This window comes from Sarcophilus harrisii, chromosome 3 (assembly GCF_902635505.1).
Source record: "Sarcophilus harrisii chromosome 3, mSarHar1.11, whole genome shotgun sequence".
NCBI classification, from domain to species: domain Eukaryota; kingdom Metazoa; phylum Chordata; class Mammalia; order Dasyuromorphia; family Dasyuridae; genus Sarcophilus; species Sarcophilus harrisii.
The window spans coordinates 235,350,586-235,367,628 of NC_045428.1; the positions used below are offsets into that span (position 1 = coordinate 235,350,586).

Here is a 17,043-nt window from a genome sequence, read left to right on the forward strand (position 1 = left end):
TATGTCATTGAGAACTCTGTTGCTGAATTCTTGGAGGCTATAGTCTCATTCAACCCTGGGACCAAACATGGATCCATTGGTCCCAGTATATCTCTCCATTTAATGAATTATTAAATACTCTCTAATCTCTATCTTGCTCAGTTTCTCCGGCATTATAATTCAAAGTCTTCAATAATAGTGTAGTCTCTTCTTCCAATCTTTCCAGCAATATACATTACACTATCCCACGGATTCTTTAATCCTGTTACATTCATTTGAGAAGAAACATACTGTTTCTCAAGTAAGACATTTCATTTTGGGGCTCTGAGCATTTTCATAGGCAGTCTTTCATGTATGCGATGTACTCTTTCCTCATCTTTGCCTGCTGGCTTTTCTGGCTTCCTTCAATTCTCAGCTGAATTTCTATATACCACAAGAAGCCTTTCCTAATCCCTCTTAATTCTTGTGCCTTCCCTCTATTGATTATCTACTGTTTATCCTATATTCATCTTGTATATTCATAGTTGTTTACCAATGTCTTTCTCATTCAGTTGAGAGTTCCTCCAGAGCAAGGAGTGCCTTTTTCTTTTCTTGGTATCCCTAATGCTTAGCACAGTCTTTGGTACATAAAAGGCACATAAGAAATGTTTACTGATTGACTGACTTAAACCTCATTTTTAACTGAAGAAGTCAGAGGAGACAAAGACATCTATAAACACATTTTGAAGCAGATAAACATTAACTCTTTAAGGAAACATAAGATAAATGAGAGAAATAAGAAGGAACAAAAAGGGGAAATTAAGAAGTGGATTATTCATAAACAAAATTATTTATATTATGGAGGGTAGATCCTGAAGAGATTTTAAAAAGATAGAAAGGATTAAAATTGAGTTCTAGATGAGGGAAAGAGGAAAAGGACAAAAGAATAGATCTGGATGTAAAAAACCTCAAATAATGGTGTTGAACATAATCCTCACTACCCTTGAAGAGAAGGGAAAATAGGATAAAATAAAATGAAGGAAAAAAAATTATGAAATGAATGCAATGTATTCTACCATAAAATAGAAATTCTGTATAGCAGGTTAGAAAGCAAAGTCTAACAATATGTTGTTTATAAGAAACATATTTGTATCTTAAACATTGACACATTTAAGATTAAGAGGCTAAAAAAATTCTATTTGCTTCTGCTGAACTCATAAAAGCAGGGGTAGCACTGACAGTTTCACACACAAAAAAATCCTCCCACCAAAAACAGACTTGATTAAGAGATAAACAAGGTAACTACATTATTGAAAGGTACCACAGAAAATAAATTAATATTAATGCTAAACATGTAGTCTCTAAATATCATAGCAATTAAATACTGAAAGCAAGTTATATAAGTTACATGGAGAAATGGATTCCTCAAAGTCCTTTCCTATGCTGTCACCCCTACAGTAGCTACTCTTTCTTCCCTTCTTCATCTTGATTCCTCAGTGAACCAGTTCATTTCTATACCATCCTGTTCTCTCAAGTCTCTCGGCTCCCTATGGTATTATAAATTTTGTATCACCACTCCTCAGTCTTGAATTATTTCTACCATCTGTTGCCTTTGCTCCTATTCACATACTGGTGAACAAAGCTGGAAAACAAAGATCATTAAATTGCTAAGTGGGTTCACTACAAATTTTTCTCATATTATAGCCTTATTGGATCCTCTCTGCTTCAAGACAATCTTTAGAACTCCCTATCCCATTCAGCAGAGCACCTCTTCCAAATTTTTCTTCCTTTTGCAAATGTCCTATGGTTTCCCCTCTCTCTACTCTTTCAGCTCAGAAACTTGCCTCATATTTAACTGAAAAAAATTGAGGCTAATTTGGGGATACTTCCTTCTCTCTAACATTATCTATCTCCTTCTTCACTCTTGTCTCACATGAAGAGGGGGACCTTCTTCTTGCCAAAAACCCATCTTTTCAAGCAGATTGCCCACTCTATCATTCCTACTCTTACACTAATTTTCAATTTCTTCTTTATCTTATGGTTCCTTCCATCCTACCTACAAACATACTCATGTTTTCCCATCCTCAAAAAATTCTTGCTTTTTCTGTCCATTTCTGTTAGCAGATTTCATCTTACTGTAATGCCAGAGAAACTGAGGCAAGATAGAGATTAGAGAGTTTTTAATATTTTATTAATTGGAGAGTATAATTGACTGGACAGGACTCTTGTCTCAAAGTATCCAGCGATGAATGGGACAATCCCAAATCATTTTATACCTTTTCAAACAAAGAAGGGGAAAGAAGCGGGAAACTTCACATTTGGTTCTGTAAGGATGGGGGGAAGCTATAAATTCTTACTAAAAGCCAGAGTCAGGATGTCTGAATAAACAGAAGTAAAGATGTCAATGAGGTATCCAGGATAGTCTTATTTTTTTTGGAATATTTTAGAGGGGTAGTGTCATAAATTCTTGAGGGCAGAAGGAGTTAAGAGTCAGGAAGTCTTATCTCCCCCTCTTCGTGTGTCTTACATTGACAATTTATAACCTCAGAGCAAATGGTCCTCAGTTTTAATGGACCAGAGGAGGGGTTTTTCAACTAAGGGGATTGAGGCAGAATAGTTAAGGAAACTGAGATAGAACAATTCAGGGAAACTTAGGACAATAAGGGAAACTAGTACAGGGAAACTTGAGGTAGAACAGTTCAAAGAGACTGTCACATAATATTATATCTCTCCTCTCCATGGCTAATCTCCTTGAGAAAGCATCTATAATCACTATTTCTACTTTCTTTTCCTCTCCCTATCTTCTCTAGTCTCGTAGGAATGGCATCATTCAACCACTCAGAGCTACTTCCTCCAAGATTTTCATTGATTTTTAAAGTGTCCAAACCAACAGAAGGATTTTTATCCTTCTTGACCCCTTTGAAGCTTTGATTATATTGATCATTTTCTTCCCCTTAATACTTTGTTTTCCAGATTTTCCTTACATTGCTCTTGCCTGTTTCTCCTACCTGTCTGACCACTTTTTCTTAGTGCCAATTTTTTGTTTTGCTAAATTTTAAGCCAAATCATGCCTGATTAGCATGTATATCCCCCAAGGCTCTGTTCTGTATCCTTTTCCCTTTTCCTCTTCAGTTGTAGTGATCTTATCAATTCCCATGGATTCAATTATTAATTAATTATACATCTCTTGTATAGCACTACCCTTCTTCTGAAGCTGCCACAATGTTGGTACAGACTCTCATCTACTCAATGTCAAAAGAGCTTGCTTATTGGCCTTCTTGCCTCAAGTCTCTCTTCACTTCAATCCATTTTGCATTCACTTATCAAACTGATTTTCTCGAAGTGCAGGTTTGTTTGATCATATCTCTCCCAATTCAATTTAATTCAGTAGTTCCTTATCTATTTCAGGACCCTTAATCATATTATGCTATTCTCCCTAGGTTGGTCTTTGGATGAACTTGGTTATATAGTTTTATACATGGAGTGCCCTTAAAGATTAGTTCAAGTTTCATCTTATCTATGAAGTTTTTCCTGATTCCTCCCCAGTGGCTTTCTCAAACTCTTCTATAGCATGACAGTCTCTATCACTTTCCTCTCCCCCTCCTCCATCTTATTATTTTACCTTTTTATTTACATCTATAAATCTATATATGTCCCCCAGTGGAAAGCCCCTTGAGAGCAAGGACTATTTTTTTTGTCTTTGTCACCCCAAAACTTAGCACAATATTTTACACAGAGTAAGAATTTGGTAAATATTTGATTGATTTGAGTTTAATAAATAATATACCATTTATTTCTACTACCTTCCTTTTCCAAACCAGTTACCAATGCAGGTCACCACACTAGGCCAGCCAGTGGTCTGCACCAACCCATTAGCTATCTGGAAAAAAAAAACAAAATGATTTATGATTTATTATAGGATTATCATCGATTTTTCTTAAATTTGGGTAAGGGAGATAAATGTACACATATATAGATAGATAGACAGATAAATAGACAGCTTGTTCTTGCATGTAGCATCAGAGAAATCTTGATTTCAATTGTATTTTTTATGAATTTCTAGTTGGTCACATCACTGAATCCGAAAATTGAGACAACCTTTCTTATCTTTTGAAAAGGACCCTGGGCTTAATTTCCAGTAAGTTTATTTATTTATTAGTAATTTCAGTAAGTTAATTGCAAAGTAACCTTAACAAATGTTTGTTTAATGTTAAATGAAACAAATTTTGTTTGCTTTTGGTTTTTATTTCTGCTCCCCTAATGTTTTTCATTAGGAGAACATAATTTGATCAGCTTCTTTTTGTTGCCAAGATTAAAATGCTATCAAAAGTGTCTTACATTTCCAGGATATCTAGAATCCACACAAGGTAAGCTTCTCCCAGTGTAAAAGGCTGAAACTCTTGAGTTGAGGCACTGGACTCGGACAACCCAGCACTTAAGGCTAATTACTGATTGGGTACTACTCTATTAGCATATTCTTGGAAAATGGCCCTTCACACCATTCTGTGCTGAGAATTGTGAGAGGGATTAGAGGGTGGAGTAAGACAAGCCAGAGTTACTTTTTTGGCAGGAGAGGAAGAGAAAGGAGGTGTGGAGATTGCTGTCTCCATTCCCTTCACTTCTACCCCTAAGACCAAGAATAAAGACCAAGGACTTTTGCTTATCCTGACCTCGGCTGATTCTAAGGCATCCAGGGTGCTAATTCAGTCTTCACATCCCAGTATACTTTTGACCCAAAAGAATTCCCCGGAACTGCTTATATCTCTTGGGTTTATTTGGCTATAGAGCAATATCTGAGACCTTAATGTCAATATCAGTATCAATATGTTTTAGAATATCATCATTTTTAAGGCAGGGACTATGTTAATTCATCTTGCTTTGCAGAACCCCATAAATTTTGGCCCAGTATTTAATAAAGAACTTTTAGATCACAAGATGCTTAAATATCAAAATGCTCAAAAAAAGATCATTCCACATAAGAGTAGTGATTTTCAACTTTTCTGAGTTTGAAACACTACAAAGAGTTTGTAGTAATTATCTTCCTTACTAAAAAACTGGGAATTGAAAACAACAAAAATAGCATATAAATGAAAAGCTGAAAGAATACTGATTTTTCTATTCAATTTTAGAAAAAAAACCTAAGAACATAGGATAAATACATTACATGTACATTCAAACACCTATCAATGTATATATAAAAAAGGTCATTGGATTATAGATTCAAAGATAAAAGTTCCTTAGTGAGCATATGGTCTAAAGTCCTCATGTTATGGACCAGGTACTGATGCCAAGAAAGTAAGTAGTTGGCCATGTAATCATGTGACCATGGTGGGGTCACATAGCTATAGCAAATGTCTTGAGGTGAGATTCAAATTCAGGTCTTCCTGAATCCAAGTTCAGCACTTCGGGTCAGACATATAGTGTTGGATTTTCTTTTCTTTTCCTTTTTTCTTTTTTGGTTGTCTAATGTGATTTTACTACTTTCACTTAAAAAAAAAGATAAGAATTTAGGTTACCTAGGGGCAGTTGAGGTAAAGTAATTTGTCCATGATGCCAAAACAAATATTTCTTAAGTTGAATGGAGGATGAATTGGAGAGAGGTGGGCAGAACTTGAGACAGGGAGACTAGTAGGCTGTTGTATTATTCCAGATTTGGAGTGAGGATTTGCATCAGAGTGGTAGCAATATTTGAGGAGAAAAGGGAGCATAACAAGAGAAATTACACAGATAGAAAACAGCATATGACAAATGATTGGATATTGAGAATGAAAGAGTGAGGAATTGAAGGCAACACTGAACTTGCAAGCTCAATAGTAATCAGGAAGTTAGGAAGAGGGAAAGATTTTGGGCAAAACATAATGATTTCTGTTTTGGACATGTTGAGTTTTAGATGTCTAAAGGGCATCCGATTTGAGATGTCTAATATGCAATTTGAGATATGAGATTGAATATTGGAAGAAGGAGAAAGGGATAAACATTTATTAAGTGTATACTATGTACCAGGCACTATGTTAAGCACTTTATAAATATTATCTCATTGATCATCACAACAGTCTTGTGAAGTAGGTTCTGTTATTATTCTCATTTTACAAGGGAAGAAACTGAGGGAGAAAGACCTTAAATGACTTGCCTAAGATCAAAACTAGTATGTTTTGAGGTCAAATTTGAATTCAGAACGTCCTGACTTTAGGACCAGTCTTCTATTTACTGTTCTACCTAGTTAAGGTTGGACTGGACAAGTGAATTTAAGAGTCATCTACAGAGAGATGATAATTGATTGCACAGGAGCTGATGAATTCACCAAAATGAAATTGTATAAAGAACAGAGAAAACCTGAGGATGGAACTTTGGGGACCTATGGTAAAGAGAAATGTATGACCCAGGAAAGAATATAGAAAAGGAATGTTCAAACAGGGAAGAATGGAGAGCATCATTAAGTATCAGGAAAGGGCAGTATCATGAAACTTAGAAAAAAATGTCAAGGAGTGATGGACCATAACCAAGGCTGCAGATTAGTTAAAAAGAATGAAGACTGAGAAAAATGCTACTAAATCTGGCAATTAAGAAGAGATCATTTAAGATCATTGATAAGTTACAGAAAACAGGTTGGGTTGAGTGATGAGGTCAGAAGTCACTGAAAGAGTTAAGAAGCAAGTAAATTGAAAAGGAATGGACTCATTGTTGATAGAAAGCCTGTCTAGGAGTTTAGCCACAAAAGGGAGAAGGAGACATGGGTGGCGAAATCAACTGAAAGAGAGGGGAGATATAGACAGATTTTTAAGCAGTAGAGAAGCTTAATCAGTGGACTGGTAATGATTGAAAATTAGTGAGAGAATAGAGATGACATGGGGACAATTTTCTGGAGAAGACAATGGGATCATTTATTCAAGAAGAAGGGTTTGTCTACTTTTACTTCCACCTTTCCTCTCTGGCTATATTACTTCTTTACCAAGGACCTCTTCATTTTGAAAGAAGTTTCTTGAAGAACAAATGTCCCAAATCAAAAGAATCTTTGAGGTTGAGTGGAACATTTTAGTTTCAGAATAGAACCAAGAAACTTAAAAGCAGCATTTGTCTTCAATTCCAACACTACTAAGACATAGTATATATTCTATAGAATATGTATATTCTATAGAATAACTAAAGTACTTCACTTTTGTCAGTTACTAGAGCATATAATACAAGGGTATTATACGCATACCCCTATGTGTATAATCTAGTACCAAATTTAACCTGAATTCCTTACCTGAGTTATGACATAGAAACCAAAATTGTGAATATTGTAGAAATACCCCAATCCAAAAAGGGTTGTAAAGGCTCCACTGGCAAACATTCCAAATGTTAGATAATATCTAATTGGCAGGCGTTCCCCTATTATGCCACTGAAAAAGAAATGAGGAAGCAGAGGGCAAAAAAATTCATAAGACAAACCACTGAGCAATAATTTTCAAAATATTTTTATACTTTTAGTTGATCTTTTAAGAAACACAATAAATTTTAAGAAGGATGTAAATCATAACCTCTATTAACCAAAAAATGATAGTAAGCTATGAGATACTTTCTCCATGAAAATTAATTGTGAAACATTAACTTTCATGAATATGTAAATAAAATAGATATCTTAATAGGAGATAATCGTTTAGTGCTAATTTTATATAACAGATAGACATTTTAAAATACTAACTATCATAACTAAAGGAGCATATAATGACACAGAAACACAACACAATATATTTCCAGGGAACTAATTCCCTTCAATTTACTTTAATTAGTGCTTGCCAAATGTGCTACAGAGTAACATTACCAGAAAAACCTTAAGGAATACCAAACCATCTTAAATTATTTATTGAATAAATTATCACCTTATGTTCCACCCTGAAAGCAGAAAAACTAATGAGAGTGTTTAAACCCTTTTCAAAAAGGGAAGGCTTTTAAAGTGCTTGGAATAATGCAAACAAAAGAGAGATTAAACAATCTATCTAGGAAAAGCCATGTAGTTCAATTCTATTGTGGATGACTTCCACAATTCCACAATGAGTTCCAATCCTTTCTTTAGTCTATAAACCCACTGAAAAGTTTATCAAATAGATTGTTTTTTGAGTTCTAAAATAAGAGAAATCTACCTTGAATTTGGTATCTGGCCTAGTTTAGAATTGAGATGGAACTTTAGGGGTTATCAAATTTTTCCCCTGCTCACAAACATTTGGTTAATAACATGTAGAATTCAGTTAGAAGAGCATCTAACATCCTAATGAGCATCCTAATACTTTGGATGAGAAAACAGGGCTAAACAAGTGAATGAAAATCATATGTGCATTGAATGTATACACATGTGTACAAACAGAGTGCAAGTTATTTTAGCAAGATGCGAAGAAACCAAAAATGATCAGTAAGGAATGGAGTAAGTGATTAAGGAGAACATAAAGAAGAAAAAGAATGTAAAGAGGCAGCAGTGCTAATCTGTTTCAGGAACCTGGAGAGTAGAAATATATGTATGACTGCAAGAGGGAAGGGGAAAGGAAATAGCCCTTGGTTATTTGGAGTTACACAATATGTATGAAGCTCTTCCTGTATTGTATGGAACTGACTCTCTCTCTGAGGAAGAAATATCTTGCAGTTCTTACAAGGAAAAATGAGGCTGATGTATACAGATAGTCAGAAGAAAGAACCTACAAGATATTTAAAACTTCTTTTGTTGTTTACATATTTTAGAATTCAGGAGTTAAAAACTTTAGCATTTCAGCCAAAATATTTTCCTAGCAACTCAACTCCCCAACTTGATATTTTGTACCTGTTTGAATCCTCTCGTTACTACTTCCTAATTTCTAAAAATGTTTTTTAAAAATTTCACTTTTTTTTCTACTTCCAATTCTTTTTAAAACTAAAGACCAATACTTGGACAAATAGGCTATAACCCTGGGTATTCCTGGTCTGGCAGGGCTGCCTGGAATTATTAGAAAAATTGACAGAACATCTCTTTTTCCCAAAAAGAATCTTTTTTTCTGTATTTAAGAGATTAAAAATACCAATAAAGCTTTCAAACACCCCACAGAAACCTCTTGCATCATCTCTAGCTTATTGTACATTTCATGTTGCATGTTTCAAAGGTATTTCAAACTCAACATGTTCTAAATCTATACTTATCTTTCTCCTCAAAGCCTCACTTATTCCCAAATTTCCTATTATTGTCCAGAGCAACAACATCTTCTCAATTTCCCCAGGCTTTCACCCAAGCTTTCAACATCAATGTTATCCTTTACTCCCCACACTTTCTCATCCTACATATTGATTAGTTGTGAAAATTTGTTTCTATCTCCACAATCTCTCCCATAATTAATTTTTTTCCCACTTGGCAATGGTATTGTAATGCCAAAGGTCACTTTTAATGGGGTGACCAGTTCCTCCATTTGTCCTATTTTGTAATTCTGCCTTAAGGTTATGACTGTCCCCTCTTAATGATTGAGATAAAGGTGTTATAGACATTCCTTAATGTCATTAGAATATCAGTAACCTCCATCTATCAGGTTATCCCCACCTAGGTCCCTCCATTCTGTCATTGTTCTTGTATTCCATAAAAGGTTTGCTGCCCTGATAGTCTCTTTGAGATGATAGTCTTGTCTAGCCCTGGGATCCATTGGTCCCAGTATTTCTCTCCATTTAATAAACTATTGAATTGGTCTCTAATCTCTGTCTTCCTCAGTTTCTTTTGGCATTACAGTATCAGTCTAGTTCAGACCCTCCTTTCTTCTCACCTAGACATAACTTAATTGGTTTCCCAGCATCATTTCTTCCTAAGCCAAACTATCCTGTGCTCAGCTGCCAAAAAGATTTCTTTTTTTCTTTTTAAAATTTCAATTGTATTTTATTTTTCCAATTACATGTAAAAATAGTTTTCAATATTCATTTTGCAAGATTTTGAGTTCCATTTCCCCCCCTCACTTCCTTATCTCCCTTTTCTCCTAGAGCAAACAATCTAATATAGATCATACATATGCAACTGCAAAATGATTTTTCTAAAGCTCAGTTCTGACCCTGTCACTTTGTTGAGGTGTAGACCACATGTTGAGGTCTAGATAAATGAAATTAGGGTTTAGTTAAGGTCTAGTTGCAGGTTTGGGGTACAGAGAGTCAAACAGAGTTCCCCTACAACCCCCTTGGATTCAGCGCAAGGATATGGCGGTATATGAGGTCTAGTAGAGGTGTGGAATTCCCAACAAAAGCATTTATTGGCCCGGGAAGCTAGATTGATAAAAGAGGTTTATTACTGAATCTAGAAGTAGGAGATAGGTGAAGGTAGAGACAAGGAGGGCACTGGACAGAGGGTCCTCACATGGCTACCATGTTTGGAATCTCTGCAAAGAGGGATTCCCAGTGTGGCCCTTTTAAGTCAGAGACTTAGCTCGAGGGGCTTTGGGGTGTAGCCCCAAAGTTGGCTCAGATACCGGTGGGGTTGGGACAGGTGTGGATCTTCTATTGGAATTCAAAGGGACCAGGATTTGTGAGTCAAAGGGTAATTTACATTAACTAGGGGGGAGTTGGGAATCAAAGATTGGAATCTTTCCCCCATCAACTTTCCTACTCAATAATACCTATTTACGGTGAAAGAATATTAAAAATCATATAGATAAGCAGTGATCCTTGATCATATCAAAACCACAATTTAAAAAAATAATTTTTCTTCTGTGGAAAATAGATTTGTCCTCTGGCTGGGACTGGAACAAAAGAAAGGGCAGAATGCATTTGAGAGTAGAATTCATTGTATGCATAGATTGGAATTGGGTATGGGGCAGGCATTGCTCTGGTCTCTCAAGGGCAAATAAAGCTGGATCACAGAGCATGAAGTATCCAGCTAATTCTATTTCTGCATAAGTTGTGGTTACAGGATAGATGAGGTCCATGAAGTCTAACAGAAATATCAGTTATAAATAGAGAAGAGTCTTTTAAAAAACAAACAAACTAAATGTTACTTACCTTAAATACATTCCAATTGCATAAGCACAAAGGAATGAATAATCCAATGCTCCTAGTAATTGCTGATAGTTCTTTTTATCTAAACATTGAGATAAAATTCATTATTAGTGTCCATCCTCAAAATAAAACATAGTTTTTAAAAGGTGCAAAAATTTCTCCTTATCAAATCCTGGGTAACACTTGAGTTTGAAAGATGTGACTTAGCATAGGAAATGTGACTTTGAAATTTTCCCTTGATTTCTTAGTAAGGAAAGATAAAATTGATGTATATAGAATTTACATATCTGTGCCATAATTTTAAATGATCATTTCATACATAAATACACAGTGACATACATATATAATATGTATATATAAATAGACACATTATCTATGTATACAAACAATATAAGAAATGACAAGCAGGACTATTTTAGAAAAATCTGGTAACAGTAATATTATAACAATTATCAACTGTAAAGGGCAGTTATTTTGTTTTTTTAAAATGAGCCAAGAAAATTCTAAATGACTCATGATGAAAAATAATATCCACTTTCAAAATCCACTATAAAAATAAGTCGTTGAATGCAGATTGAAGCATATTTTTTGTTTCTAGCTTTTTTTGTTTGTACTTTACATGACTTCACATGTATAATTGGCATAATATTACTTGCTTTCTCCATGCTGTAGGAGAAGTAGAAGTGGAAGAATTTGGAATTCAGAATTAAAAATATATATATAAAGTATACAAGTATATTAGCAATTGGCCCCATGAGCTCTAGCACACACCTGAATATGCAAACTTGGTCAGACCATGAAGGAGAAAAGATCAAAAGAAGGAAACAGAAGAAAAAAAAGGGAGGGAGGGAGAAAGAAGACAGGAAAGAGTATAGGATGAAAAAAAGAGAAAGTATCTAAATTAAAGGAATTTAATTTGCTGCAGATTAACAGGAAGGAAAATAGAGAACTTTAGAAATATGTATTCATTGAAGAATTGTAAGCAAAGCTAGTACCCAAAGCAAAGTACTTCTAGCAAAGCTAGAAATGAAATCATAGCTTAAAAAATAGAGGGAAAAAATTGATACACGAGAAACAAATAAAAAAACCAGCTATAATTCACAACTTTAAAGTGAGTGTGATGTAAAAAGGACTCTGTGGCCCCCTGATCTTTGTGGGAGAGGGCCTGGGTCAGAAAACCCTAAATCTCCCGACAACCCCTCCTTACCCTTTCATTTGGCCTCAGGAAACTCCTGAATCTCAACTCCGCCCCATTCCAAAGGGTTCACTTGGTTTTAGGAATAATCACCACCCATTATTAACCAGTAAATTAGTCCCTCAATTCATCTGGAAATTACACCCCAGCCTCAGGCCATAGAAAGCTAAATAAAATTGAACCTTATATCTCAAATCTTTGCTACCTTCTAATAAGGAGCCCACTGAGAGAAAGAGCTGCTCAATGACAATAAACCCTACTCCCCCCCCCCCTTTTTTTTTGCTGAGGCAATTGGGGTTAAATGACTTGCCCAGGGTCACACCACCAGGGAACTGTTAAGAGTCTGGGACCAGTATTGAACTCAGGTCCTCCTGACTTCAGGGCTGGTGCTCTATCCACTGTGTTGTGCCACAGTTCCCTTTTATTGTTCTGCGTTGGTTTCCCTGAATTGTTTTGCCTCAGTTCCTAATTGTTTTGTTCAATTCTGCAACCCCACCCCTCCCTCCTAATCATGATGATCCAGATAAGGGGAGAGGCCTTATATCTTAGATATCATTAGAATGTTGGGTACCTCTCCCTGTTCCAATTTATCAGAATGTCCTGTGCCTTCCCTTGACCCCGTCAGAATCGGATTGATAGTCCCATTCCTGCTCTCAGCACTCTGACTCCACCCATGCCTCGGTCTACCCCCGTAGCTAGTTGAGCCACCTGCATATTTATGTCATTGAGAACTCACATTGTTGCTGGATTCTTGGAGAAAATAGTCTCATTCAACCCTGGGACCAAACCATGGATCCATTTGGTCCCAGTAAATCTTTCCCTTTCAAATAAAATATTAAAAACTCTCTAATCTCTTCTTCTCTCAATTTCTCTGGCATTACAACGGCACCACCTAACTACCCATTTTTGCCAAAACCTCACTTGGAGATTGGGACTGCAAATTCTTTCCCCAAACCTGTGACATCCCTGGGGACCCTCAAATGCTATTAGGATGTCTCATTCCTCAAGAAGTGGTTTAAATAATGTAGGAAAATTAACAGGAAAAATATCTTGCATCTATATAGCACAAAACATAAGCATAAATATGTAATCACTAAGAGTGATAACAAGTAGACAAAACATAGTAAAATGTTTTCAAAAGAAGAACTCAGATTATTTACAATCACAAGTTACTCCAAATTGGTAGTAAGAGAAAAAGCAAGTAAAAATGACATGGAAATTTCATCTTATATACATCAAATTGGCAAAAATTACAAAAGACAGAAATAGAAAATGTTGCAATAGCTGTAGAAGGCAAACAAATACCTAGCAGTGGTATCTAAGATCTAATGCCTCCCTTATCTTTCCACCACATTGCCCTGCCTAGATAGATTAGGAAAAGTAACAAAATCAAGGAATTGTTTGGCCTGAAGGTGGGACAAGGCTTAAACTATTTTTTTCTTGAAACAGATTCCTTGTGACCTATTGACTTTATTTACTGATTTTCTGATCACCTAAGGGCATGAAAGGTTCCAAACAGTAGGATTAGATCTCAGAAAACCATAGGAGTCACCAAACTCTGATGTATTTCACTGTGGAAATGGAGAGGGAAGGGATGGTGAGTCTAGGCTAAGCACTATTTTATGTTTGTACCATATCCTTGCTATTTTAGAACTAGGTTAACTGTTCACTAATTTAGATGTGTCTCATATAGTTTTAAAATCAAGCCTGAAGTAAGAGGGTGCCAAAATCAAGCTTGTTCCCAACATTTACTATAGTTAACAATTGAGATAAGACAATTTCATGGCTCATGGTTGAGTTGGAGGTAGATTAGTGTAAATATGGAGTGTAAGGTAATCAGATGGTCAGATATTGTAGTGTGGCACCCACCCACTGTCAACGACCCTTCTGGTGACATAGTGGGGAATTATCTTCAAGAAAAACCATGGGAAGTCCTGATGGAAAAGATTTTCCTTGCACATTTAGTGAGTGCTGGAAGAAGTTGCCCAAGAGAGTAAAGTAAAGAAAGTAGCATGTTTAGGGTTTTTGTTTGTTTGTTTTTTTAACCAACTTGGACTACCAGTATAGTAAGACTGAAAGTGAACTGTCCAGACACTCAGTAACTAGAGAGCTCATTTAACTTTTAGGGAAGGTGCAGAGTAAGCCAAGGGACAGCTAATAGAATAGGTGACAGAAGTGAAGGAATCTCTCCTGATGTGGGTGCAAACTGACAGACCACAGTCAAGAACTCACAATATGATCTCTGACCCAGAGGTTTCATTGCATCCCATTGAAAGTGGAGCAGGAAAATGATCATAGAAGTTAGGAAGAGACTTGGGAATCACCACTAATGGTAAAAACAAAACAAAACAAAACTCTTTAGATTTATTACTGCTCTGAGGGTGAGGGTTTTTTTCCACTGAGAGAAGGAGTAGGCACCATCCTTTCACCATCAAGGAACTGGGATGAATATATTAGAAGTTCAAACAGAACTTGGTGAATTACTGGATCATTAGCTTTTATGAAGATGTAGCCTAATGGCATCAATGCACTGACACTCTGCATTTTAGTTTCCTAGGCTTATGAAAAAAATTTAAAATCTGAGTACTTAGTATTGCAAAGCTAGCTAAATAAATTACATTAATGACATACAGTCAGTTACTGTGAGTTCCTTCCAACAATTTCTTTGCTGGGGATTATGAGTAGGTCAAAGTAGAAACATTTAGAGGTACCTAAACCATCCTGTTTAAATAATGTCTAACAATATTAAGTCCCCAAGGGCTGAAAGATATTTCTTTAATGATGAAGATGAAGGAAGCTAAAGTACTTCACTATAATAGTTCCCTTTATAGAAATTCTGTATAGATAACAGAGAAATACCTTTTCAATCAAGGATTTCTTACTTGTACCATGTAACTCAACCCACTGGAAAAAGTTCATTCCTCTGTTATTTAGCTTAGTAGTTTAATTGTGTATGTCTCTCCCATAGCAATTGAACCATTGATAAAATAGGCAAAATGACATTCTTCTAGAACTAGGTCTTTAGAAGTGGGAAGGTACATTAAGAAAAGGTACAAGATATCCAGCAGCTTAAAGTGGGTAACGAGCAGAACAAAGTTATCATACTCATCACTACAACTGTCCCTAATCTCATCTGCATTATAGACCAAGTAGACAGACTCAGATAGAATAATATGGGGTTATTGACCTCAATGAGATTAGCCCAAAAGAGTTTGCCTTCACTAGGAAAAGAGTCCAGTATACTTTCACTGTTCTTTCCCAAGGCTAGTCATACACTCTCACTCTCTCTCTCTCTGTCTCTCTTTGTCTCTGTCTCTGTCTCTCTCTGTACTGCCACATTATGGTGAGCATAGATATGAAAAAGCCTTTCCTTCCTGAGAGTGCTGATATATAACACTACATCTGACCATGTCTGATGAGGCCACAGTGGCAGAGGCTCTAGATCAGATGGTAGCCTAGTTGAGGGATAAAGGTAGAAAATCAACCTAATAAAATCTAGTCTGGGCCAGTTAAGTTTGTATAAAATCAGGGGGTGGGAAAAACTCACAGAGGATTCCAGGAACAGCTCAGAACAAACTACTGATTCCCATTTCCCTATAATGTAAGAAGGAAGGCCAGAGATTTATCAGATTCTTCAGGTTTTAAAGAAAGAATATTCTCTATCAGGGTCTCCTAATGGAAACTATTTAACAAGTCAGCTGCAAATCCATCTCTTTCAGAATAAACTCAGCTCCAGAAGTTAAAAAAAAGGCTTTACAGTAGGTTCTTCCATTGGGTCTCTTTTGATTCTGTAAAAACCCACATTTTTCTAAGTCTGTCCATAAAGACTAACTAACCTAAATATAACCTTTGGCAGATACCAAGAATAAGCTACTGTTAGGGTACTGGACCTCCAAATTCCTGAAAATAGCCATTTAATACATCACTTCTGAAAAGCAGTTCTTTTTCCTGTTACTAGGCCTTTGTTGCTATTGAACAGATGACACGGGGTCATACAATTCAACCTTTGTCCATAAATCTGAATTATGAATTGGGTAATATTTGATTGTCCCTCCAAGACGTTGGGTAGGGCTCAGAAGGCTTTTATTGTTTAAATGAAATGACATTAAGAATCATACTTATCTGGGTTTTTTTGTGGTGAATGCTCATCACTAATAGGAGAGTTCTCTAGTGTAGGTCTTAGAATCTTACTTTCTCTTTTGGTCCAAGGACTCTCACTTCTAAGGACCTAATTCCAGAAGAATGGCATTTTGCCAAGTTTATCAATGGCTCCAACTACTATGAGAGAGGCATACATAATTGATCTACTAAGCTAATTAATATAATAATGAAGATCTTAGTAACTTTTTCCAATGGGCTGGGTTTCATATTGCAAATGAGAGAGCCTTGAAGGATGGCATAAAACAGATATTTCTCTATCATCTATATTAATTACTATAAAGTTTGTGAGCCATATTAGCACCCATTGGAAACACCTTCTATTAAGTAGGTTAGAACTATTTCAAGAATATTAGAGGCTGGGGAACTATTCCAGAGTCAATGGGTTCCTAAGCTAATTCTGTCAACTTGCCAGTTGAAGAGCTCATTTAAACCAACTTGCCTATGAATGATGAAGAATCTGTGTCTGTGCCAGAAATGTTATCATCTATTCTATGTTCTAGATATTTTTGGTGCTTCTCTGGCTTATTACCTCTATCTTTCATTAGGAGATCCACTAAGGATTGCAAAGATTTGGATCATGTTGTTGAGATAAACCAAGATTTCTTGGTTTTGTTTTTCATATTTTCTCTTTTTATTAATTTTTTTTCTTTACTCTTTGGGGATGGGAAGGTTATAGCTAAAAGAAAAAATTAACAACCCTAAAAATTTCTAAATTAGATGTTAATTAGAAATTAAAAATCCTAAATAGATGAAGGTCCTCT

At 35.8% G+C, this 17,043-nt stretch overlaps 1 protein-coding gene across 2 annotated transcripts in view; it reads right to left on the bottom strand.

The window, feature by feature from the left end:
* The window catches only part of SLC37A1 (solute carrier family 37 member 1), a 124,801-nt gene that overhangs the window by 63,706 nt on the left and 44,052 nt on the right, over positions 1-17,043 (bottom strand). For both annotated transcript variants that reach the window (XM_003763380.4, XM_012544381.3), the window contains exons 5-7: positions 10,930-11,008; positions 7,205-7,340; positions 3,762-3,838 (exon numbers count right to left, since the gene is read on the bottom strand). In XM_003763380.4, coding sequence (XP_003763428.1) covers positions 3,762-3,838; positions 7,205-7,340; positions 10,930-11,008 — 292 coding nt within the window. The remainder of the gene's footprint in view (positions 1-3,761; positions 3,839-7,204; positions 7,341-10,929; positions 11,009-17,043) is intronic.